The sequence below is a fragment of the Misgurnus anguillicaudatus genome, chromosome 13, assembly GCF_027580225.2.
Source record: "Misgurnus anguillicaudatus chromosome 13, ASM2758022v2, whole genome shotgun sequence".
Classification (NCBI taxonomy): Eukaryota; Metazoa; Chordata; class Actinopteri; order Cypriniformes; family Cobitidae; genus Misgurnus; species Misgurnus anguillicaudatus.
Genome location: NC_073349.2, coordinates 16,367,356 through 16,393,280, shown reverse-complemented (window position 1 = coordinate 16,393,280; position 25,925 = coordinate 16,367,356). Strand labels below are relative to the sequence as shown.

General features: G+C 35.1%; 5 protein-coding genes and 1 long non-coding RNA gene across 6 annotated transcripts; 3 read left to right on the top strand and 3 right to left on the bottom strand.

The window, feature by feature from the left end:
• Nucleotides 1-802: 802 nt before the first annotated feature.
• Nucleotides 803-6,211, bottom strand: draxinb (dorsal inhibitory axon guidance protein b). Its single transcript, XM_055188702.2, has 7 exons — nucleotides 6,058-6,211; nucleotides 2,767-3,209; nucleotides 2,529-2,683; nucleotides 2,311-2,416; nucleotides 1,786-1,908; nucleotides 1,604-1,693; nucleotides 803-1,514 (listed from the first exon to the last, which is right to left on the bottom strand). The coding sequence occupies exons 2-7, from the start codon at nucleotides 3,206-3,208 to the stop codon at nucleotides 1,402-1,404; spliced, it is 1,029 nt and encodes a 342-aa protein (XP_055044677.2). The 5' UTR covers nucleotide 3,209; nucleotides 6,058-6,211; the 3' UTR covers nucleotides 803-1,401.
• Nucleotides 6,212-6,373: 162 nt separating this feature from the next.
• On the top strand, nucleotides 6,374-10,224 carry LOC129437167 (uncharacterized). Its single transcript, XR_012372900.1, has 4 exons — nucleotides 6,374-7,362; nucleotides 7,866-7,930; nucleotides 8,058-8,156; nucleotides 9,871-10,224. It is a non-coding gene; the product is annotated as an uncharacterized lncRNA (long non-coding RNA).
• A 4,773-nt stretch (nucleotides 10,225-14,997) lies between these two features.
• LOC129430991 (transcription factor HES-5) lies at nucleotides 14,998-16,225 on the top strand. The gene is made up of 2 exons (XM_055188661.2): nucleotides 14,998-15,152; nucleotides 15,256-16,225. The coding sequence occupies exons 1-2, from the start codon at nucleotides 15,090-15,092 to the stop codon at nucleotides 15,676-15,678; spliced, it is 486 nt and encodes a 161-aa protein (XP_055044636.2). The 5' UTR covers nucleotides 14,998-15,089; the 3' UTR covers nucleotides 15,679-16,225.
• A 1,614-nt stretch (nucleotides 16,226-17,839) lies between these two features.
• On the bottom strand, nucleotides 17,840-19,246 carry LOC129430962 (transcription factor HES-5-like). The gene is made up of 2 exons (XM_055188611.2): nucleotides 18,841-19,246; nucleotides 17,840-18,736 (listed from the first exon to the last, which is right to left on the bottom strand). Exons 1-2 carry the CDS (start codon nucleotides 18,901-18,903, stop codon nucleotides 18,314-18,316), a joined length of 486 nt encoding a protein of 161 aa, XP_055044586.2. The 5' UTR covers nucleotides 18,904-19,246; the 3' UTR covers nucleotides 17,840-18,313.
• Nucleotides 19,247-21,450: 2,204 nt separating this feature from the next.
• On the bottom strand, nucleotides 21,451-23,109 carry LOC129430970 (transcription factor HES-5-like). Its single transcript, XM_055188620.2, has 2 exons — nucleotides 22,722-23,109; nucleotides 21,451-22,620 (listed from the first exon to the last, which is right to left on the bottom strand). Exons 1-2 carry the CDS (start codon nucleotides 22,782-22,784, stop codon nucleotides 22,201-22,203), a joined length of 483 nt encoding a protein of 160 aa, XP_055044595.2. The 5' UTR covers nucleotides 22,785-23,109; the 3' UTR covers nucleotides 21,451-22,200.
• An 878-nt stretch (nucleotides 23,110-23,987) lies between these two features.
• Nucleotides 23,988-25,256, top strand: LOC129430921 (transcription factor HES-5-like). Its single transcript, XM_055188551.2, has 2 exons — nucleotides 23,988-24,162; nucleotides 24,266-25,256. The coding sequence occupies exons 1-2, from the start codon at nucleotides 24,100-24,102 to the stop codon at nucleotides 24,698-24,700; spliced, it is 498 nt and encodes a 165-aa protein (XP_055044526.2). The 5' UTR covers nucleotides 23,988-24,099; the 3' UTR covers nucleotides 24,701-25,256.
• Nucleotides 25,257-25,925: the final 669 nt, after the last annotated feature.

The window sequence follows — 25,925 nt, the reverse complement described above, 5'->3', positions numbered from 1 at the left end:
GTTTGAATAATGCTTTATTCAAGTCTATTCCCATAGTTCTTTACCAATGTAATAACAACAAGTCAACACAAATATCATCAACTCAACTCATGTTTAAAGGGCACCTATTATGGCCTTTCTACAAAATGTAATATAAGTCTCAGTTGTGCCCAGAATGTGTCTGTAAAGTTTCAGCTAAAAATACCCAATTTATTATAATAACACCCCTATTTGGGTCGGAGCAAAAACACGTTTTAATACCTGTACCTTTAAATGTCAATGAGCTACAGCTCCTCACTTCCTTACAAACAGACACTGAGCGCTTTCCGTTAAAATAGATCTGATTAACTCTTTCCCCGTCATTAACAAGTTAACTCGTCAATTAAGAGAAAACGCTCAATCCTAATGACGAGTTTATCCGGCAATCCATAAATTACCGCTATTATCCATCATGTGGCACGCTTACCCAACTTATAAAATCCGGAAGTATTCCCTTAGGGCAAACAGTTCAAACTCTGTGTATGTTTTGATTATCGCTCTGAATCTGATCTCTATCAAATATCCTTTCAATAAATTTAGTATTTTTGAAGAAACCTACCCATATTTGAGAGGTGATAAAAGAGAACAAATAAATGTAGGATACATTTTTTTTTTTATTTGATATATTGTATGTTTATATATTTAAAGAAGAACATTTTCTGGAAGGCATTAAACTTCTGTGAAAGTCCTAAAAAAATGCTGGCGCTGGCTGGCAACTTAAAAAAAAATGCTGGCGGGGAAAGAGTTAATACACTCCAAGACAATAGTATCTAGTGGACAGAGTACAACTCGCTGAGGGTGTAAACTATGGTACTACAGGACTGTAAGTGAGCAGGACTGTAAGTGGGACTTTATCAATGTGACCTCACATTGATAAGAGAATCAAAACGGCATGTCTGCTTTGGACTGTATTGGTTGAATGGGAATTAAAAAACAAGGAGCAGGTGGATATTTTTCATTGTAGGGTTATTGTGTTTACACACTGCCAACACACATTATGTTCAAACACTTTTTAAAAGTGAATTTTGCAACAACAAAAAAAGGTGCCTTTAACACTCGACCGGGAACATAACTATTGTTGTGAACAAAAATATTTGTGGCAAATCAAATGTTGACTGACTATAATTATGTCTAAATGCAAAACTTTGACATTTGGTAAACACATTATTGTAATCTTTATTTCACAAATATCAAAATAATACTGTAACTTAATTCTTTATTTTGAATTTTCATGTTTACTTCAACAAATATGCACCATTTTTTATTCCCAAAATAATAATGTTAATGTTTTTACTAAAATAAAAAAAACAAAAACACAAATATATACAATTTGGAAATGGAAAATTCAATCACATGCACTTAGAAAGCTTTATCCTCCTTAATCTAAACAAAGATGAACATGCCATGGTTTATGTTGATCCCCTCTGGATCAACACACTGTCCCTTTTTGCGAGTGATGCGGTAATGTCTCTGTAATTTAGCAAGGCACCGAAGCCCTGTATAGAAGTAAGGAACAATTTTTAAAAATAAAGAGTGATAAGTGCAGCAAACTGTAAAATCCTCAGAGGTAAAGGTTCTTGCTCACCTTCCTCACACATGCAGCTGTCAAAGCATTTGTTGTTGAGACCGCGGTTGTGAATCACACACACGTGATTTCTGAGATTGCAGCAGGAACCTGAGACATTAAAAACTGAAATCATGTATTTGACTTGACAAACGTCTTAGTCAGCTACAGTGCTTATTGCATTAAGGAGAATATCAAGTGACCTGGCAGGCAATTTAGGTGATGTTTACAGTTCCCATTTGATGTAAGTGTTGCATTTTCACTGCTGGTGCTCTTAGGAGGCATCGGAGTCTGGATTTGTACATCAAAGTCTGGATTCCACTTAGCTGGACAGACATGAAATGATGGTTAAGAGTTATTAGTACAATAATTTTAAGCAACCACTATAATGCTGTTTATATACAGTACATATGACACCTGCAGACGCAACAGTATATTATCACATGGGCATTTGACATTTTCCATGAAAGGGCTAATGAGATCTAGGAAAACTGTGTAGGAATTTGCCTGTCAATGCAAAGATATCATGTGGTCCAAAATGTAAAGCAATCCATTAATCTGTAAAGCCAATGTAGCATTTTTGGCAGGACATTAACAAATATGAGGTCAACATTTTAAAACTAGAAACAAAACAAAGAACACGACAGAAATAAAATATTAAAAACAAGCAAAATACAGAAAAACCCATATTTTTGTTTTTGTACCGGTATGTGAAATATTGGTCATACTTCTCTTATTGAAAGATAGATGTTTGTCTGGAGGCCTCATATCTTCATAATCAGTCCAGTCAAACAATGCCAAGTTTAAAGTGGGTGTCACATCCACACCCCTGACCTATAAAAAAACATCTATTTAATATTCATTTGGAATTTAGCTCCCACTGCAAAAAGGGATGCAGATATTTTTAATTGAAACGATTGTAAAGGCCAAAAAGTTAGTTGGTCACCTGTGGTTTACTAGTGGGAGTTGGTCGTGTGGAGGGTTCCCCCTCAAATGCTGCAGTTTCCAGTGATAAGGACCTGAATGAGGCAGTAGTGGTCACAGATTCATGTAGCCTTTCTTTAAAAGAAAACCTCAGTTTCTTAACCGTCCTCCTTGTTTCTATATAAGAAAAAGTCAAGCATTGAACTGGTAAGACAGATATAAGCGAATATTTCTTCTTAAAATCGTGAAGTTTGTTTTACCTTTATTATGGCGATCCATACCAAACACCCTGCCACCAGTGCGATGTCTCGTTACCTTCTCTGAAATCTCAGCACCAGGGGATATATTCATTTGCTCTGGAATTGAGGACTTCAACCCCAGGAAGGTCCTTGCAGTCATTACCCATCTTTTATTTTCCGGCTCCATCTCTAAGCGAACAGGACTGAGGCTCTTCAGCTCTGGATGTTCATTTTGGGTGTGGGACACAAAGTGGGGTCTCTCTGTAAGCCGACCTGCTATCATCCCCTCTCTGCTATCTCTGTGTCTCCAGTGATGACTATGATGATGTATGGATGACTCCGGTGGGATAATGACATTTTCACTGAACATTTTCATGGCTGCATTCTGGCCTGTCTCAGTGCTTGATGTCATCATCACCAAGTTAAGGAAGAAAAATACGCCAAAACATAAAGCAGTAGCCATTCTAGATGAAAAAAGTAAACAATATGTTATACATTATTAATAACACAACTGTTCTTAAAGGGATAGTACACCCAAAAATGAAAGTTCTGTCATCATTTTCTCACTCTCATGTTGTTAAAAACCTGTATAAATTTCTTTGTTTTGATAAACACAAAGGAAGATATTTGAGGAATGTTTGTAACCAAACCGTTAATGAGCACCATTCACTTCCATAGTAGGAAAAAATAATACTATAGAAGTGAATGGGGCTTATGAACTGTTTGGTTATAAACATTCCTCAAAATATCTTCCTTCATCAGAACAAATAAATGTTTACAGGTTAGTAACAACATAAGAGTGAGTAAATGATAAGACAATTTTTATTTTTGGGTGAACTATCCCCTTAACCACATTATTTTTTACTTATTTAGGATTGATTATATGACATTTTTAAAAATAATTTTAATTTATATAAAAATGCTTTGCCACAGAAAGAAATTGAAAAGTGATAGTCTCCTAAAACAGTGTTTCCCAACCCTGGTCACCGGGCACCCCCTCCCAGAAAGTTTTAGATGTCTCCTTATTTAACACACCTGATTTAACTCATCAGCTTGTTAGGGACACATGTTTACCATTTTGGAAGGAGGCTGATGAGTCAAATCAGGTGTTTTAAATAAGGAGACATCTAAAACTTTCTTGGAGGGGGTGCCCGAGGACCAGGATTGGGAAACACTGTCCTAAAACCAATGCACCAAAGCACAAAAACATGATTTGTGTTACTATCTTTAAGAGAAATAAATGGGCAGAAATGTTCATCTACACAGCAGGGGTGTAGCCACGAGGGGGCCTGGGTGGGCCTTGGCCCCCTCATTTACATGTCCGCCACCTCAGATTTCCAGTTGCTTAAACTAAAATAAATAAAATAAAATAAGAAACGTTGATTTCTTAGTCTGATTGACAGCTGTTTTTAAACTTGATTGAATTAGCTCATGTCACGTGTTGTTGTGCGTAACTTATGCTGTCATCTTTGCATGAGAGTTCATTAATATTTGGTTCATTAATACAATGGCAGCTGGCACGCAAAGTACAATATTTCGCTTTTTCAAAAAAGCACAGAAAGATGAGCGAGAAGAAGAAAATGTGCCATCCATATCATCTGAGTCTATTTCATGTTCTGCTGAAACGGTGAAGAATTTTTTTTAAATGTGTACAGGTGTTAAGCTGTTTTATTTATAGGTGCAAGCTATATATATAGAGAGAGTTGCCCCCTCATTTTAGGATGGGACCCCCCAAAAATAAAATTCTAGCTACGCCCCTGCTACACAGTAAAAAGTGAACGTTGAAATAACTTAAAAAATTACTTCAATTGGTAACAACAAAAAAGTTTTTTTTTTAACTTACAATTTCTCACCTTAAAATATTTAATTTATAAAAGCTTAAATGTTTTAGGTGTAAGTTTTATCACCTTAAATATTTCACTTAAAGTGAGAAAATAGTGAAAAAATAATGTTTAAAAGGCAAAGCAGCTATACCATTTGATCATGTTGCTTCTCATTGCAAAACTTGCAAACATGCATTAGCACCAGAGTCTTTGATCTTGACACCACTGGACCACACTGTCTATTCTGTCTGTGCTTGCCAATACAGATTTTCTGCATAAGCAGTGATATCCGGGGAATTTGAAAAAAAAATTCCCCATCTGATTTATTGTAATTTTGACACAGACATGTAAGCACATTTACTCTAACTGTAATTTTTGAGAGCATCTTAGAGATGAGCATGAAGTCATCCGAACCAAGGGATTTTTATCCTTAGAAAATGGATTACGCACACTGAAGCGGATGAGTGTGACTAATTAAACAAGTGAACTTAGCTCATGCACTGACAGACTTGTGATAAATCCAACATCCCCCTACTGCCGCATGAACATATACAGTGCATGAGATTCAGAAGCAAGGCACAGTTACAGAGGGGGATGGGGTAACCTACACCCCAAATAGTCAAAAGCAGCAATTAGAAGAATTACCCCCCAATATTTAAACAGTGATTAATAAATACATGTACAGTTGACACTTTAACCACCCCAATGTTCAAATCAGATATATAATATGGCCAACATGGTGATGATGGATTCAAGCATGAGCTTATGGATGTTTTAGATAAAGCCTGAGAATTTTAAACAATTTATATTTACTGTAAGCAGTTGATGAAATGTTGTATACTAGCTTATATATTATTATATATCAATGTAGATCTTTAATTCAGCCCGAGACTGTAAACAAAGGCAATAGACTCACTTTTGGATATAGCTAATGATGACCAATAATACAATTTATAAGAAAAAAACTGTTACTTTGCAGAACAACAATAATAAGTAACTGAAGGAACTCGTTTGTGGTGCATCTCACTAATGAATATTCATCTGATCTATGTTAGTGTTATCTTCATTCATTTTCACGATCCCATGCTGTGAGCGCGCCAGTGCTGTTGATCTCGAGCCTAAAAATATCAAAGCTTCACTCCAACCTCCCATTAGTCTATATAAACAGTGACATGTTTAATTCAACGAGGAAACCTAAAAAACGTAATTTTCCGTATGTAGGCTATAGACTATTTAAAAATCACAAAACTATTTAGGAACTGTAATGTGCCAATGATTTAATATATCCGAATTTTCATAGCTACATCAACGATTGCTGCGGATATTTACTATTAAGTTGACATAATAAAACAATAAAACACACTTAATGATACACAAACATGGTACTGATCTTAAAAAACCTAACAAACTAAAATATTTATAGTCTAAAGAATAGTCAGAAATATCCAAAGCGTAATTTCAGTGTAAAATAAAGATTCAGTTTTATTACCTGCTCTCTGTTGTGATATCCGTTATTTCTGCTCGCAGTCCAGAATGAGCGCGTGTAGACGGGAGCGCGCGCGTCTGTGCTCGAGCAGTCAGTGATAAAGACTGCGACTGAATCACGGGCGTCGTCTAACCTAAATACCTGAACAAAAGAAGCGCGCGCTTTAGGTGTGACAGTTATTCAAGGTTATTCAATAATTGTTCACAATGGTATTGTAGTTGTGTGTTTAGATACGTCAGTTAGACAAAATTAGGATGAAGCGTCTGCTAAATTCAGTTAATGTGTAATTTTGTGAAGCTGTATTTTAATTAGGATGCTACCCAGCAAGCAATAGCCGTCATTTCAACGTCTCGTTTCAGTATAGACCCGATATAGCCGGGCTGTGCCTAGCCCATATCTAGCCCAAATAAACTTTAATTTGGTTACATGTGGTTTTTGACAAAATAATTTGTGAGATGTATGCTATTTCATCATGTAAGCAAAGTTAACAGCGATTACAAGGTATTTCGTTTCATTTCTATAAAGTGTTTTATGCATCGGCTGTACGTAGTCACAATTTAGCTCATAAATAGACCGACTACGAATAAACCAGGTTTAGCCCAGAAATAACCATGAATTTAATTACATGTTGTTTTTCCAAAATGATTTGTGAGATGTATGATATTTAATCATGTAAACAAAGTTCAAAGCGATTAAGGTATTTTGTTTCATTTCTTTAAGGTGTTATATGCACCGTCTGTACTTAGCCACTATTTAGCTTACAAATAGACCGACTACGAATAACCCACGTTTAGCCCAGAAATAACCATTCATTTAATTACACGTGGTTTTTGCCAAATAACTTGTGAGATGTATGGTATTTCATTGTGTAAGCAAAGTTAACAGCGATTACAATGTTTGTTTAATTTCTTTAAAGTGTTTTATGCACCGTCGCACATAGCCACTATTTAGCTCATAAATAGACCGACTACGAACAAACCATGTTTAGCCCAGAATAACCTTGAATTTAATAAAATGTTGTTTTTGCCAAAATAACTTGCAAGATGTATGATATTTCATCAGGCATGCAAAGACACCAGTGAATTCAAGATGTTTGGTTTTATTTATCTTATCTGAATATCTGCTGTCACGCATAACATTCATTATTGATATACAAAATCCAGTTACAACTCCGAACCGCTAGATGGCAGCTGCAGTACACAAACACGAGGCCAAATCTCGCGAGAAAGATTTCCGGTGTTTGAAAATCAACAACACCGACTAGCGAGCAGCCAGGAGGAAAGCAATCTTCCACACTCGTTTGGTCTTGTAAGTGTTTTTTATTATTTTATTTTACATGTGTTTAAAATGTATTTACTTTATTTGTTGTTGGAATCGCGACATTCTTGCGGGTAACTTTACGTTAAAGTAAGTAACCCATGTTTTATAAAACCTAAACAGTACAACCTGCAATGTAATAAAATAGTGGAGGTAAATGAGTCTATGTAACGTTACACTGAAGATTAACATGAGTGATTTGTAGGCTGCTTTTTAGTAACAGGAGTAACTTAGCTAAGTTATCACTGTGTTGCTTAAAGTAATGTAGGCAGTTATGCTTTACAATTATGCATACAGAGATAGATTGTGGGGGAAAGCTATTTTTCCATATGGATTTAACTTACAGGCCTTCAGTTTGTTGGAAAAAAGAGTTTTATTGTGTTAGTGAGGGAAAACTTGCAGGTCAGTGGGCATTAGCCTTAAAGGTTGGTAAACACTTGTACACTGAAGCATACAATACTGTACAATTACTGACATATGCATGTGCTATTCAGGCGTCAAAGCTGTGTGAAACTGGATGGAAAAACTTGAGAGACCGTGCCGGAAGAATGCTGGACAGGTAAATTCTATAAACATGCAATATTAATAAGACATTGTGGTGTCAACGCAGTCTTTCATGTGGTCACAAAAAATCAAAAATATATGTCAGTCTGCAAATGTTAACGACATTATCTTTTGTATTTTAGAGTTCCATAAAATTCATTAATTTCAAAGTTCAACATGAATGGTGGTAGTCCACTGCAGAAGCAAGCATTTGAAAAAACATCAGTTCTCAGTTATTAAAGGTAAGTGTGTTTGTATGTAGTTTTAGGCTGAATGGTGTTTCACAAAATAATACATTTAATATGACATTAGGCTATGTGAGGTGTAATTGACGACAGTCCGGTACTGCCTTAATATTTTCTAAATATTAAAAGCCCCAGATTAAATTACTCTTTGCCGATACAACAGTTAACTCACCCATACAATATTGTTTAGATGTTTTATGTCCATAAGATTGTGTTGTGAGTATTTTGTGCTTGGCATCTTAAAGGAATAGTCTACCCTTTTGCCATATTAAGCTATGTTATTACCTCAACCTAGACGAATTAATACATACCTATCTTTTTTCAATGCGTGCACTGCACAGTGTGTTGTTGGTGTGTTGGCGTTTGGCCTGGCCCCATTCATTCCTATGGTACCAAAAAAAAGTTTTATTTTGTGGCACCATACTTACTGGTATAACTCCTCATGTAACAATCTTTAAATAGGGAAAACACGGAAGTGTTTGGTGGCTTCCCTGTTTGGTACCATAGGAATGAATGGGTCTAGGCTAAATGCTAACACATTCACGACGCGCTATACCGTGCACGCATTGAAAAAAGATAGATATGTATTAATTTTTCTAAGTTGAGGTAATAACATAGTTTAATATGGCAAAAGGGTAGACTATTCCTTTAAAGGGCAGGGTATTTGATTTTGAAAAATACTAACTTTAGCCTACACGCACCAACCAGAAGCACACTCCTATCTCATTAACCAGTAAGACTGACAAAGTGAATAACATTACCAAAATAACCAACATAAACAACTGTTTTTAATCCGAATTAAATGCAGCACGTTTAGAAATTTGAAAAGATAAATATCATTACACTAATTCGTAAAGGAACACAAACTACATAAGCAACACGTTTCATTAAAATACAATCTGAATCCATCAAAATAGAATCACACTGCATACCTACCTTTCCAAAAGAAACACTGCAACGACCCTTTCAGACCTGTAGCTGTTTCCATCTTGCGGAAAAGCAGTGAAGTTACCAATGTTAATTTGGGTTTTTGCTCTTTGCTCATCCAGATGTTTTTGTTTTGTTGTTGTTTCAAAATGTTTTTCGTTTTGTAGCTCCTGTGTCAATTCAGCAGGAAAGTTTATTTGATTCTCCCTATTTTTACAGAGCGTGAACATGGTGTGAAGTGGTAAATGTAAACATGAATTCAATTACATGATTTAATTCACTATGTGTAAACACAGTTCATACATTGAAAACGGTATCACAGAAATTTTTTGTGGTTTTTAAAACCTTGACTCTGAAAATCTCGGTATACCTTTAAACCGGTAACTGGCCCATGTCCAAATATTGCATTCGATCGGGGTTCAATGATTTGTTGAACGTTTTTTGGTCTTACGCCTTTTACAGATGACACAAATATATAAAAATACACATTCAGACAACTTAACCTAGTGATTGCTATCAAGACTTGAGGAGACTTTCAACCAGCATAACTAAAATGTTTCTGGATCAAAATCAGATACCCTGCCTTTAAGCCTCTTTTGCTAGTTCCAGAATGTCATTAAACACACGCAGAGAAACATGCACTTGTGTTTGTAGTAATGAGAACGATATGATTACTGTTGTTGACCTGTCAATATTTATATATGACTTTTTCCAAAGAGAATGACTATCACATTTAATATAAAGCAAAAATACTTGTCTCATGCATTCTTTTCATATTTGGCAGATGCTGTGTTGAACAACTTCCCAGCAGCAACAGAACTGGAAGTGAAGGATGCAATGGGGGCATTTCAAACAGGCACCGGGGGGGGGGGGGGGGGGTATAGAAATTAGTACAATTAATAAGTTGAAGTGAACTGAAGATAAGTTTGTTAATGTTTAGATGTTATTTCATTTTTAAAATTTTATTTTGTTATTTATGCTTTTATTTTGTTACTGTTTTTATTCTTTTTGTTAAAAGTAGTTTTTCATTTTGTCTTATCTGAATTTCTATTGTATTAACAATATTTCTTGTAATAAATTGCATGATTACATGTTTATGAGAACCTTTTTTAATGGATTAAAAATAATTCTTTAGCCATTCTTTTGTTGTTTATTAGACACACACGTGTAGTCATTTAATAGCCGTCTATTTAACGGCTAGTCTATTCTTGGGCTATGATAGACGTCTACTAGATTTTCACTGACAGCCCAAAATTAGCCTTTTATTAGCCTAGACCCACATTCACCGTCTATTAGACGTATATATGTAGACGTTTAGTAGCCGTCTATTTGATGACTAGTCTATTCTTAGGCTATGATAGACGTCTACTAGATTTTCACTGACAGCCCAAAATTAGCCTTTTATTAGCCTAGACCCACATTCACCGTCTATTAGACGTATATATGTAGACGTTTAGTAGCCGTCTATTTGATGACTAGTCTATTCTTAGGCTATGATAGACGTCTACTAGATTTTCACTGACAGCCCAAAATTAGCCTTGTTTTAGCCTAGACGTCAGGGGGGTGTTTAGACGGCTACTAGACGTCTATTAGCCGCAAAATTGCTTGCTGGGTATTTGACATGTATGTATTTTTTCCTGTTTACCCGTTAAATTACAATATGAATTGCACACTTAAATTACACACTTAAATATAACACGCAAAACGTGCAATATGCATAGTATTTAAAAGTTTTACGATAACAATTAAACGTGCAATAACCAATAATTAATCTGAAAAAGAACCTATTAGATTTTGGAAGAAGTAGTGGTCACAGTGAGACAATAATGTAATTGTCAGTCAAGAGATATTTCTGGACTACATGGTGCTTTTCTGTTCAGACCTAGTGCATTCTGGGTCTGAAATGTGTGATTAAACAGGGAAGGGTTCGGGTCCTTGGGGTTTGGTCACATAAAGAAAGCAGACCAGAAGCACACAGAGAATGATTGGTGGATGACAGCGGTAATGCGGAGGTGCTGGTTTTGGTGGTCAAGTGGAACAGAACAGCAGTTGAAATAGTTGCCCCCCTCTCGTGGGGAAGGCACGTGTGCTGGAGAGAGGCAATAAATCAACCGCCCCCTCCTGCTCCTGTATTTAATTTAAGTGTATCACACTCCGCTAAGATGAACCAGTTTAACCTTAACACACTATCCAACACAGTCATTTGTTAGCTTTTGCTGTGGAAATCTCCTATAATAATAATAATAATAATAATAATAATAATAATTGTGTGTGTGTATATATATATATATATATATATATATATATATATATATATATATATATATATATATATATATATATATATATATATATATAAAATATTGTTTTCTTTATATTGCACGTTTTCTTTATACTGCATAATAGTCACTATAAATGTCAACCCATGTCTGTTACAATATTATATATTTGTATTAGGCTACATGCAACCCAACAACAACGTTAAAGGGGTAGTTGAGTGGTTCCCAACCTTTTTCACTTTAAGGCCCCCTAATTGCCCACAACAATATTTAAAGGCCCCCCACTCACTCAATTCTTTTCCAAATAAAATTAAATAAGCTTGAAATGACTCGACAGATGTATATTCACTGAATTGCAAAAAAATGAAACATCTTCATTTTTGCCTGTTTTAGCTTATTTTAATGCTTGTTTTGTCAAATGTTTTAGAATTTTAAGTCATCTCTTGAGGCCCCCTTGGAAATCTGCTGAGCCCCCCCTGTGGGTAGTTTTCCCCCCAAAATTTTTTTTGATGGACACGAAGGAATTAAGAAATGTTTGCAACCAAATCGTTCATGAGCCCGATTCACTTCCAGTATTCTTTTTTCTACTATGAATGGGGCTCATGATCTGCACTCTAAAATGGCTGGGTTATTTTTGACCCATTATGGTTAAATATTAGACAGAACACATGCTGGGTCAAAAATGACCCAATGTTGGGTTGTTGTTATGCAACCATGGGGTATAACAACCCAGCAGTTGGATTAAAATAACCCAGCATTGGGTCAATTTTTAACCCAGCATGTGTTCTGTCCAATATTTACCCATTGGGTCAAAAATAACCCAGCCATTTTTAGAGTGTGTTTGGTTACAAACATTTTGCAAAAAATCTTCTTTCGTGTTTATCAGAAATGTATACAGGTTTGTAACAACATGGAAGTGAGAAAATGATGACAGAATATTTATTTTTGGGTGAACTACCTCTTTAAAACAAGTCACTGTATTAAGTTTTGCCGCTAGATGGCAGAAGAGAACAGCTTGTGATAAGATTGTACCAAGAGTACAGTTCTGTTGATCATACAAAAACATTGCCAAACCAAAACCCATCAGACTCAATTTTTCTATAACTTTTCAATTTAAAAATATTGTTTAAAGCTTTCATTCAGTTAGGTATTTTAAGTCTGATTATTTCCCAAAAATCAAATGTGCTATAAATTAAAATCCTAATTGTGTGAATAATAATCTATAAAATGATCACAGGATTAAATAAATAAAATCAGAAAGCTTTCGATTATGAAATCATTTTATTTTACAGAAACAAATCTGTATTTTTAATAGGCCTAAATGTGGTTTAAATCACATACTCAGGCTCTTGCAAAACAGCATACTAAATATTCTTTTTTTTAAAAAGAAATACTTTTAATGTATCATTTAACATTCATAGATGCTTCATGTACCCGTTGAAAAGTTTTTCACAATAATTGTTGTTACAACAATTTTCAAAATAATGTCCATTTCTGGACAAACACATATTTCCCCATCAGGAAAGCATGAAAATCTGTCTTTACAAAAGACTGATAGAAGAAATAAAACAACACAACAGGACAACAATGCCTCTTTTTCAAGTGAGTTGCACTTCCATCAGATCCTGACTTGTGCCACGTGATTTTTTTCTGGTGCTGATTTTTAAAGTCCTCTAAAAATAAAGCATCTAACTACACAGAGGAGCCACATCTTCTGCTGGGGCTGGGAACAAACGAAGTGTCTCCCTCGAATATTTGGAGTATCCGTTGTGAAAAATCATTGTCTTCCTTGGAGTAAAGAAAGACACCGTCTTTCCCCAGAGTTCAGTAGGAGAGACACTATTAAGCTGTCTTTGCTCAAGGACACTCTTAAGATGCTCTACACCATCTGAGCATTTCCTTTCCAGGGTCATAATTTTAGACCTGAGAGACAAGAGAAATAAAGAATAGAGTTTGAATTTAAAATAAAGTTTGAAGAATCACATAAATGAATTCCCACAGCATTAAAACAACTTACATGTTCTGCAGATCCCTCATGGTGAAGTGATGGTTCGTTCCTCAGAGTGCAATGTCAAGAAATGATATGCATTGAGTTCTCTCTGGCCTTTTGGGTCTTATTTATACACGGCCTGTTTGAATTTAATGAGATGTATGTTCTCACACTTTTGAGCCAATCAGAAATCTGAAGCAAACAATAGTGTAAGGGTGGATTGTTTAAATAAAATAATGCCATATTGCAAAGACCCTGAGAACTGCGAACAAGCAGGTGGGAGGGAGCAGTCTTTTATTTTGTCGGCGAGTCAAGGAATTCAGACATTCAGCATATGAATTAGCATTGAACACATTCATGTGGTTCCCGGCCAGTTGGAATGTGAATTTAAACATCTGTCCAAAAATACAGACAATACGACTAGAAATAAAGAAAAACAAAAAGTTAAAATACTTTTGCCAGGAGTATCACATAACATTAATAATGGTGTATATTTAAGAACATTTAGCCAAAATATTAAACAAACTTCCAGGAGAGTGCTACAACATTACTGCTTTTTTAAAATACGAAACTAAAATAAAAATGACATTTGATAAATATAAATGAGATTAAAATGGATCTACTGTATGAAAGTGGAGATGATGTCATCCGATCTGTCTAGCACATGCTATGGGCTGGGTTGTTGTTGTTAATGGGTGATAATTGAACGATGCCTCCAGATGGTAAGCCTGCCGGCCTGGAAGGTTTAAGAACAGTGAACTGTGGGAAGTGGGAGGCAGGGTCACTATGACTTTGTGTAATGGGCCACGCTTCTTTTATCTGCCGGATCAGTGTCATTCATGAATAAGTGTGGGAAGCCTCGCCGCACCGACGCTCCCAGGTTCTCACTGCTGAGTGTGGAGCGTGTGACCGAGAGCCGGACAGCAGGCCAGACATCTGTGTGTTTGTATCTAAAGAAAAGCGTGCAGTGTGTGCCAAAAAAGAAGTGTGTTGCTGAGACGTCATGAAGCTAAATGGCAAACACCCTAAAAAAAAAACATTTTATAAGAACATATTACAATAGCACCTACCTACCACCTTTTATTATAATTTTATCTTTACATTATTATAATTTTCTGCTTTATAAATATTTATGTTTCTATAATATATTCTATAATACAATTTATGTTTCTTTTTATATAAAAAATTAATAAATTATGTACTGTTTTTCTTAAATTTAAGCTTATACATAACCATGCATTGTTAAAATTACATACAGTTTTGCAAAATTATAAAACAAAATCTTAAATTTGTGGACAATTTGCAAAACATACAGTTTAGTCTATGGCTATATCACTCCCCAGAGGCAACAGGACAATTTTGGACCTTGTGTGAAGAACACAATAAAGGGTGCTTTAAAGAAGACCAAAGAAACTAGTCAATGTGCGGTCACTAAGATCACTTTACGAGGTCACAAATTTCCCACATTTACAGGGTACTAGCTGAATCGGTCTCATTGCTCTCAAAACAGCTCTCCACCTGCTCCCCAGAGACGTCCTTATTGTGTTAGAGCAATAAGAGCTTCACTAACCATGTGGCAGCTTGAATGCAACCATTGGCTGGAGACTGTGAGAACCTCGAGCACACTCCAGACTCACACATTCATATGGAGATTTGGGAGTATAAATAGAGGAGAGGAGGGAGAGAGAGATCAGATCTGATCCTGACGGAGAACTGAACAGAACAAACGCAGTCATGGCACCTACAATCAGTGGACCAATGATCTACACTGCAGGACAAACTTCACTGACACATAAGGTAAATATTTGACTTTGTTATTTAGTACAGTTACATGCATTAGTTTATTTGTCGTAAAAAAATGAAGAATGTATCTAAATATATCTTTTTAATCTTTCCTCAGCTGAGAAAGCCAATAGTAGAGAAGATTCGGCGAGAACGTATCAACAGCAGCATTGAGAAGCTCAAGTCTCTTCTGAGCCAAGAGTTCCTGAAACAACAGCCCGACTCCAGACAGGAGAAAGCTGATATCCTGGAGATGACGCTTGAGTTCTTCAGACGACAGCAGCAATCCCAGAATCCCTCCACCTGCTCTCCTGCAGTTAATGATGGTTACTTCAGATGTGTACAGGAGTCCATCAACTTCCTGACTCAGTGTCAAGTGCAGACCGAGTCTCACAGAAGACTCCTGAAGATCTTCCTCAACATGAAGCCTTCAACAGAGAAGACGACGACACGTGTCCTGTCCCAGCTCAATTCAGCCGTCTGTCAGAGCAGCAGCACAGAGAAAACTTCAACTTGCTGTCAACTCTGGAGACCTTGGTAGAGTCACATGAAGGACACTTTATGATTTATGAAACCGAATTCAAGATGCCAGTCTGAGATTGGCATGGACTGTAATTCAAATGTAGGAATTGATTTCCAGCTCTGCTGCATTGGCAGAATGTTTAAATACTTTCAGAGAAAGTCAAATTGTGTATGGCATTATTGTTTTGTCAGAATATTACATTCGTGAAATGTAAGATTTAATGTAAAGACATTTGAGTTTCTACAAGCTTTTCACCCATATTGGGTTTATTTGTTCTGCATCTATAATGTTTAAACTGCTTTCATTTACTGAAAGAATTTAATTTACATTTTTTCAATTATTTGAAATATGTCTAATGTTCTCATTTTATGTGAGAAATGTTTCTTCTTTTGTAAGATATTTTATTGTGCGTTGAAAGCACAAGTTTATTTTGTTTGCATGTGTTTACATGACTGGACATTTTCCCTGTAAAGGGTGGATGTATAAACTCACGTGTAGTGATTTACATTTCTACTGCCTTCTGTGAAGGCATTCTGTGTGTGCACTACTTCATACTGAAGTACGAAAATTTATTTGAAATTTCTATGAAAATAAATTTGAATATAATCTGATTCAGTCGTCACTAAATTCATTATCCATCCAGTTTAAAACATAAATATGTCATACAGTACATTTGCATACTTTATTCTGTTTGAATTTAAGCATAGGTGGACTTTTGGGGGGGGGGGGGTAATTATGATTTATAATAAAGAATTTAAATATTTAATATTTTTAAAATTCAATATAAATATTTTACTTGTCTAATCTTAATTTTTAATAGGTGGACTAAGAAACATAAGGCTAAAATAGTTTACATTTATTTTTAACCCTATGTAAAAACCTTTCCAGGTGAAGAAGTAGTACACTTCCACAGTGTACTTAAAGGGCTTTATTTTCGCATGCTAATTTTGTAGTTAATATGCTATAAATTGGTCTTTGGTACTACTTAAGATGTTCTTAAGATCAACTTAGTGTGCTATTTTGAGACACTATAAATATGAACTATAATGTGCTAAAAATGTATTTAAAGACTGTATTTAAGTACCACTTGTAGTAAACTTGAACCCATCTTTGTATGAAAGTTGAGATCAAGTTTAATACAAGTGTTAACTAAATACATTTTTAATACAGAGATAGTATGTTAAAAGTAAATTTTAGTTCATATTCATAGTGTCTGAAAATAGCACAGTGAAGTATTCTTAGATGATCTTAAGAACATCTTAAAACGTACTAAAAAAATTTAGTATTTTAAGTACAAAATTGTGCGAAAAGTGTGCGAAAATAAAGCACTTTAAGTACACTTTGGAAGTGTACTACTTTTTCACCTGGGTTAAACCACTATTTCTCGCTAATCTTAAATACAGCAATACCCTTGTTTGCCAATAGGCAAAACTCTGCATATGAACTTAAGTCCACACCTAATTTTTTGCAAAACTAAATAAATGTTACATAAAACATAGTTAAAATCAATTTTTGAAATTATACTTATAAAAATAAAGGTGATTGAAAGGCTCTTCACAGAGATGCCATAGAAGAACCATTTTTGGTTCCACAAAAGAACCTGTGGCTACAAGGTACTTTACGAACCATTTCCTTTAAACATTTTTGTAATCTAAATATCCTTATGGAACGATACAGCCAAAAATAGCTCTTATGGCATCGTGAAGCCTGTAGTCATACTTGAATAAGTCATTCAATCTAATCTCAAGCATAACTCAGATAACTTTATAAAGCACAACAATAAAAACCGATTAGTGACTCAATGATCTGGCATAAATAAAGACCCTAAAGTTATTCAAAGCAACAAACGGACAACTGTTTACTCGATAAACATATATATATATATATATATATATATATATATATATATATATATATATATATATATATATATATATATATATATATATATATATATATATATATATATTTATAAAGATTGTTACCGTCTAACAGTGAGCATGTTGAGTGTAGCAATAACTTGGTATTGTCCTTTGAAAATAATAACACTGTGACATTGAACCTATCTAAGTTTCATGATGTAATATTTGAGTAAATACGACTCCAACCACAGAATTAAGATATTTTTCAAATTTATTTTATATCATGCTTCAAATATGAAGCATATCATGTACCTTCAGTGAAGTTGATATCCTGAGTCTGCAAGGTCAAACACATGCATGTACATACACAAACTTCATAAACAATTAATTCGAGCTTTTCGCACACAATTAACATCTTTCAAAAGAAAAAATATTTCTTATGTAATAAGAATAACAATAGATGCATTTCAGACAACCGAAACAAATAAAGGCTTTCGAAAAATGAAAGCAGTTTAAGTCTCCTTGGAGAAAATAAACCCAATATAGGTGAAACATCTGAATCAGACTTTTCTATGATCAAAAACTTTCAATCATACTTTCACGAATGTAATAATCATTCTGACAAAACAATAATGCCATACACAGTTTAACTTTCTCTGAAAGTATTTAAACATTCTGCCAATGCAGCAGAGCTGGAAATCAATTCCTACATTTGAATTACAGTTCATGCCAATCGCAGACTGGCATCTTGAATTCGGTTTCATAAATCATAAAGTGTCCTTCATGTGACTCTACCAAGGTCTCCAGAGTTGAAAGCAAGTTGAAGTTTTCTTTGTGATGCTGCTCTGACAGACCGCTGAATTGAGCTGGGACAGGACACGTGACGTCGTCTTCTCTGTTGAAGGCTTCATGTTGAGGAAGATCTTCAGGAGTCTTCTGTGAGACTCGGTCTGCACTTGACACTGAGTCAGGAAGTTGATGGACTCCTGTACACATCTGAAGTAACCATCATTAACTGCAGGAGAGCAGGTGGAGGGATTCTGGGATTGCTGCTGTCGTCTGAAGAACTCAAGCGTCATCTCCAGGATATCAGCTTTCTCCTGTCTGGAGTCAGGCTGTTGTTTCAGGAACTCTTGGCCCAGAAGAGACTTGAGCTTCTCAATGCTGCTGTTGATACGTTCTCGACGAATTTTCTCCACTATTGGTTTTCTCAGCTGAGGAAAGATTAAAAACATATATTTAGATACATTCTTCTTTTTTTTTATGACAAATACACTAATCCATCTAACTGTACTAAATAACAAAGTCAAATATTTACCTTATGTGTAAGTGAAGTTTGTCCTGCAGTGTAGATCATTGGTCCACTGATTGTAGGTGCCATGACTGTGTCTGTTCTGTTCAGTTCTCCGTCAGGATCAGATCTGATCTCTCTCTCCCTCCTCTCCTCTATTTATACTCCCAAATCTCCATATGAATGTGTGAGTCTGGAGTGTGCTCGAGGTTCTCACAGTCTGCAGCCAATGGAAACAGACTAATGACACAAGGAACAGAGGGACGCCACATACTAAATGACAGGCTTACTGCTCAGGAAACAATGGGCACATGACTGAGGAGCAGGTGTTGGGGATAGAGAGTGTGTGAGAAAGTGAAGACCCCTCGATAAAAGCTTCGTTTGTTGTCCGACATTGGGGTCATTTATTGACAGAGCACGTGCCATTTAAACTGGAAGCTTTGCATCATGTTATATTTTAACAATTCGGTTTATATTTTAATGAAAAAGGGACTAAATGGATTCATCTTGAAGTATTATATCGACTGGAGGTAGTTTATAATGATATACAGCATTCTTTAGAGAGATTTGGTCTATAGAGGTGACAACAGAAGAGTATTTTCAGTGTAATGACGTGTGAGCTAGTACAAAAATGGACCTTAAAAGTTTAAACATTAACTTAAAACCTTTCATTGTATTTTTATGAGTTATACAATAAAAATATTCTTCTTTTAATGTTCTGCAAATCTTTGGCCATGTAGTATATCAACACTTCTTTGTAACTTTTTTAATGACATTAAATAAGTTCCTTATTGCTTATTTTAAACCACAGCTTAATTGTAACATACAGAACTGACTGACGGTGTGATTTAACCCTCCTTTAAAACAATGGTTTGCATCTTAAAACATTAATCTCCAAATACATCTTAATTATCCGTAATGGCACAAATTCTTTAGTCTCTCCTGGGAGTCTCTGTTGAAGGTCTTTTGATCGTGTGCTGAATTGCTCTTAATAAAGCACATTGTTGTTCAGTTCTCTATGAATGGGCAAAGTGTGGGAAAACTCTTGGGACTTGAGTCTCAGTAAAGCATTACATCATCAGTCAGAGCTTTATTCAGAGTCCATGTGCTGAGGTTTGGGGTGGTTTGTTACAAAGGGAAACTTGTACATAATTTAGGATGTGTACTATTTTATATATTGTGTCTTCAATGTTATTAAAGATGACTTGACTCGCTATGAAAACAAAGTAAAGGTGCTTAAAAGGTTCTTCACAGCAACGCCATAGTAGAAGAACCACTTTGGTTCTTCAAAAAATTATTTTGGTCTTCATTTTTATCATTTAAAGAACCTTTTTCACTACAAAGAACTCTTTGTGCAACAGAAAGGTTCTTTGGATGTTAAATGTTCTTTATGGAACCGATTAATCAAAAATGGTTCTTCTATGGCATCGTGAAGCACCTTTATTTTTATGTATGTGTGTGAGCTGCATGTTTATTTAATATTCTGAAAAAATATTTTTCCTATATCTGCATTTTGTATTTTTCTGTCAGTTTAAGAGAGAGAGCTCAAAACAAATAAGGTCAATTTTACTACTTTGATGCTGTTTTATATCTGTGAATAAAATTATTGTTATAAAACGTTTTTTAATGGATTAGAAAGCGCTTTCGTGAATTGTAATTATTTTTTAAAATTTGGACAATTTTGCAATATGAAATGTATTGTTTGGGGAATTCTCATGCAAAAATGGTGAAATTATTTTGATATTTAACATTTAATATAGCACAATATTATATATTTATGCTGCTTTTGTAAAGATTAAATCTTTTTATTAGTACAATACCGTGGTTCTTAGTCTAACTCAAGATGGGATGTTAAAGGGACACTCCACTTTCTTTCAAAATATGCTAATTTTCCATCTCCCCTAGAGTTAAACATTTGATTTTTACCGTTTTGGAATCCATTCAGCTGATCTCCGGGTCTGGCGGTATCACTTTTAGCATAGCTTAGCATAATCCATTGAATCTGATTAGACCATTAGCATCAACATGAGTGTCCCTTTAAGTTATTCGGTAACACTTTACAATAAGGTTCAGTAGTTAACATTAGTTAGCTACATTAGTTAACATAAACTAATAATGAACTGCACTTATACAGCATTTTTTAATCTTTGTTAATGTTTATTTCAACAATTACTAATACTTTATTAAAATCTTGTTAACATTAGTTAATGGACTCTGAACTAACATGAACAAACAATTAAAGCTTACATTTTTATTAACTAACATTAACAAAGATGAACAAATACTGTAACAAATGTATTGCTCATAGTTTGTTCAAGTTAGTTAATACATTAACTAATGTTAACTAATCAACCTTATTGTAAAGTGTTACCAGTTATTCAAAAGGCTGCCAACATGCCTAACAGGTTGAAAATACCAATGAAGAACTTTGAAAAAAAGTTCATAAATATATATAATAAATAATTTTTGATAAAACTAGTACAAAGATACACTAAAGTTTTTGTTTTACATTCACTTCACAAATTAATTTGAATGATAAGAACTTGTTTATATGTCAACTAAAATCAAAAACTTCAAAAAACTAGGTTTAATTGACTTGCATAACCAATTTGAATAAACTTGCAATGAGCCCAGGTATTGATTGTACAATTTATTTGTCAGATGTACTGTGATTGCTTTTTTCACATATGAGTGAATCTTAAACTCCACATTTGCTCAATAAACATTAGAAGAGCAACGCAAGTAATAGTAACTTACTCCACACATGCAAATACATGTTTAAATATTCATGAACACTCATGAAATTATATTTGTACTTCCTTCAAAATGGAAAGTATTAAGAATGTCACAGACATTAAAGATTCACCTTCAATGAAGGTAAAACTCTGAATTCACTTAAAATCCAAATCACTCGGCTGAGTATACTTCACTGCCCTCTACAGGGGAAAAGTCCAGTTCATGTAAACACATGAAGACATTAAAAGAGACATTTCATGCACAATAAAACATCTTTTCAATAAAGATACTTTCTCATCTAAAATGAGAACATTCAACATATTTCAAATAATTGAAATGTAAATTAAATTCTTTCAGTAAATGAAAGCAGCTTAAACATTCTAGATGCAGAACAAATAAACCCAATATGGGTGAAAAGCCAATTAAAGCTCAAATGTCTTTACATTAAATCTTACATTTTACAAATGTAATAATCATTCTGACAAAACAATAATGCCATACACAGTTTAACTTTCTCTGAAAGTATTTAAACATTCTGCCAATGCAGCAGAGCTGGAAATCAATTCCTACATTTGAATTACAGTCCATGCCAATCTCAGACTGGCATCTTGAATTCAGTTTCATAAATCATAAAGTGTCCTTCATGTGACTCTACCAAGGTCTCCAGAGTTGACAGCAAGTTGAAGTTTTCTCTGTGCTGCTGCTGTGACAGACCGCTGAATTGAGCTGGGACAGGTCACGTGTCGTCGTATTCTCTGTTGAAGGATTCATGTTGAGGAAGATCTTCAGGAGACTTCTGTGAGACTCAGTCTGCACTTGACACTGAGTCAGGAAGTTGATGGACTGTACACATCTGAAGTAACCATCATTAACTGCAGGAGAGCAGGTGGAGGGATTCTGGGATTGCTGCTGTCGTCTGAAGAACTCAAGCGTCATCTCCAGGATATCAGCTTTCTCCTGTCTGGAGTCGGGCTGTTGTTTCAGGAACTCTTGGCTCAGAAGAGACTTGAGCTTCTCAATGCTGCTGTTGATACGTTCTCGCCGAATCTTCTCTACTATTGGCTTTCTCAGCTGAGGAAAGATTAAAAACATATATTTAGATACATTCTTCATTTTTTTTTACGACAAATACACTAATGCAACTGTACTAAATAACAAAGTCAAATATTTACCTTATGTGTAAGTGAAGTTTGTCCTGCAGTGTAGATCATTGGTCCACTGATTGTAGGTGCCATAACTGTGTTTGTTCTGTTCAGTTCTCCGTCAGGATCAGATCTGATCTCTCTCTCCCTCCTCTCCTCTATTTATACTCCCAAATCTCCATATGAATGTGTGAGTCTGGAGTGTGCTCGAGGTTCTCACAGTCTCCAGCCAATGGGGGTGTTGGAGAGACTCAAAGGAGCAGAGGGTTGCCACATGCTCAGCGAGCCATTTATTGTACAGGAAACAATGAGGTTGCCTCTGGCAGGCAGGTGGAGAGAGATGAATTACAGAGAAGTTTGTGAGAAAGTGAAGACCCTATTTGAAGCCTCATTTGATGTTTGGAAATAGGTTAGGATGACTTTAATAGAATAATATTTTGAATTTTTTACTATAAATATTAACTTTTGTTTTAATGATATCAGCATAACATAGAATGTTTAAAATTTGATTTAAAGAAAGGAAAATTATGGCATTCATTTAGATTTGTGTTGTCACACTTAACATGAATTTGTTTCCAAATAAAAAACAACATAGAGAAACACAAATTGCTAAAAGGTGCTACAGGTTTTACAATTGTAGGTTCAGTTAAAAATCCTAGCTGGAAATGGGAGTGCAGTCACTAAAGCTTTCCCACAGTCTGCTCATTCACACACAGACGCCTGAAAAGAAGTGTGCCTAATAGAAGGCAATTAGACATGTGTCCAGGGACTCTGTATAAACCTCAAGGGGGTGTTTATAGCACACTGTCCTTAATTGAGATGGGGGCTTTTGCTTGTTTGTGTTCAGAGTTTGCAAAACTGTATTTTTTCTTGTATGTTGGGCATACTTGCAGCCTCTCTTATTTTATTGGAGGCACTTTTGTTTTTAAACAGATTTTCTATGAACTGCAAACCTTCTTTTACATTTTTTGGTCTATTTGATACATTTTAATTGAATATAATTAATATATGACACATTATCCTCCTTATTTTTGGAATAATTTAGAAATGTATGCCTGAAACTGAGCTCATGCTCAGTGTAGGTCTTCTGTATAATCGGCACGTGCTTTCATGAGTTATTAATCCCAGTGGCAAGCTGAATATAACTTTACACTTTCTCGCACACACGCTTCTTAAATGGCCAGTCCTCCACATGGCCCCAAGAGACGTCCTTATTGTGTTAGAGCAATAAGAGCTTCGCTAACCATGTGGCAGCTTGAATGCACCCATTGGCTGGAGACTGTGAGAACCTCGAGCACACTCCAGACTCACACATTCATATGGAGATTTGGGAGTATAAATAGAGGAGAGGAGGGAGAGAGAGATCAGATCTGATCCTGACGGAGAACTGAACAGAACAAACGCAGTCATGGCACCTACAATCAGTGGACCAATGATCTACACTGCAGGACAAACTTCACTTACACATAAGGTAAATATTTGACTTTGTTATTTAGTACAGTTACATGCACTAGTTTATTTGTCGTAAAAAAATGAAGAATGTATCTAAATATATCTTTTTAATCTTTCCTCAGCTGAGAAAGCCAATAGTAGAGAAGATTCGGCGAGAACGTATCAACAGCAGCATTGAGAAGCTCAAGTCTCTTCTGGGCCAAGAGTTCCTGAAACAACAGCCCGACTCCAGACAGGAGAAAGCTGATATCCTGGAGATGACGCTTGAGTTCTTCAGACGACAGCAGCAATCCCAGAATCCCTCCACCTGCTCTTCTGCAGTTAATGATGGTTACTTCAGATGTGTACAGGAGTCCATTAACTTCCTGACTCAGTGTCAAGTGCAGACCGAGTCTCACAGAAGACTCCTGAAGATCTTCCTCAACATGAAGCCTTCAACAGAGAAGACGACGACACGTGTCCTGTCCCAGCTCAATTCAGCCGTCTGTCAGAGCAGCAGCACAGAGAAAACTTCAACCTGCTGTCAACTCTGGAGACCTTGGCAGAAGCCATTGTGATTTTAATAGACAACAATGTAAACCTAAGTTGAACTCTGTTATTAGAGGACATGAATATTGTAGACCATTTGAAGAGAGGTCACCGGTATTCCTACTTTAGGAATTCTTTGTATTTTTGCAAAAGGGAAAATAATGTGTCATAGCTCCAAATGGAGCATTTTGAATATCTGCTATGTTAGCAACAATGCACTGATTAAATATCTCATAATGAGATGCAATATTATTAATAATTGATTAATTACTAATAATGATTAATATTTTATATTTTATGAATATAATATTTTCTGTAAAGATCCCATGGATCTTATAATCATTATTGTTAAATTGTTCTTCTTTGAAGATTTTGTTGTTGTAGATTTTATCTAATCAGTTATTATGACTAATATAAATGCTTTTATAAAGAATAATTAAGTAACTGTGTTTTAAACAAGTGAGAGATTTGTCAAAACAATCGAACTATAGTAAATAATAAAGCAAGTCAAGATGCTGGGCATCTGCACATCATATGTAAACATTTATTTTATATCTAATAAACATCTATTTTACATTAAATGTTTATACTGTGGTATTGTGTTTTTACATTTACATTGAACATTTTCAATGGTGTTACTATTTATTTATGCATAAAATATTTCATATCATGACATCATACCCAGGCTAATGATCAACAGAGTCATGACTGTATATATTTTAATAAATAATTCATAAACGTAATTGCTAAATTCATAAATTCAACACCAAATCCTGTTAGCTCAAAGAAAAATTACAAATGCAGAATATTATTTTCAATATTTCAAATCAAGTTTTCTTAACATTTAACTGACAAACGTAATCAAAGTCCATACTTAAGAAAAATAAACTTCTTTACACAAGTTTATTACTTTGTGACATTGTTAAAACTATATGTTTGTATTAGGTGTTTATCAACATAGACGAATAATACTAACAACAATAATAAAACACACAAGTAAGCAGCAAAGTCAGATCAATTAAATACTTTATCACCGAACTATAAAATGTTTTAAGCAATGCAGCTCGCTGGATCCTGGGAACATCCTGAAAGTGTTTGAACAGCGTACAAGTCCAGATGGTCTTGCTAGTTCTAAAGTTTCCCTCTAATAAAGACGGATCAAACACCGTGACTAATGTGATGTGTAACAAGACACACTTCTTTTGTTTCACTATTGTGGGCAGTCAATGAGCAGGCTGTGGGAAAGAACTCATG

Bases quoted from the DNA above. Each gene is read 5' to 3' on its own strand.
- draxinb (XM_055188702.2), bottom strand. From the start codon at position 3,208: ATGGCTACTGCTTTATGTTTTGGCGTATTTTTCTTCCTTAACTTGGTG. The intron at 2,684-2,766 runs GTAAAACAAACT...TTTCTTATATAG, and splicing joins TATGGATCGCCATAATAAAG to AAACAAGGAGGACGGTTAAG. The intron at 1,515-1,603 runs GTGAGCAAGAAC...ACTTCTATACAG, and splicing joins CAGCTGCATGTGTGAGGAAG to GGCTTCGGTGCCTTGCTAAA.
- LOC129430991 (XM_055188661.2), top strand. From the start codon at position 15,090: ATGGCACCTACAATCAGTGGACCAATGATCTACACTGCAGGACAAACT. The intron at 15,153-15,255 runs GTAAATATTTGA...ATCTTTCCTCAG, and splicing joins AAACTTCACTGACACATAAG to CTGAGAAAGCCAATAGTAGA.
- LOC129430962 (XM_055188611.2), bottom strand. From the start codon at position 18,903: ATGGCACCTACAATCAGTGGACCAATGATCTACACTGCAGGACAAACT. The intron at 18,737-18,840 runs GTAAATATTTGA...ATCTTTCCTCAG, and splicing joins AAACTTCACTTACACATAAG to CTGAGAAAACCAATAGTGGA.
- LOC129430970 (XM_055188620.2), bottom strand. From the start codon at position 22,784: ATGGCACCTACAATCAGTGGACCAATGATCTACACTGCAGGACAAACT. The intron at 22,621-22,721 runs GTAAATATTTGA...ATCTTTCCTCAG, and splicing joins AAACTTCACTTACACATAAG to CTGAGAAAGCCAATAGTAGA.
- LOC129430921 (XM_055188551.2), top strand. From the start codon at position 24,100: ATGGCACCTACAATCAGTGGACCAATGATCTACACTGCAGGACAAACT. The intron at 24,163-24,265 runs GTAAATATTTGA...ATCTTTCCTCAG, and splicing joins AAACTTCACTTACACATAAG to CTGAGAAAGCCAATAGTAGA.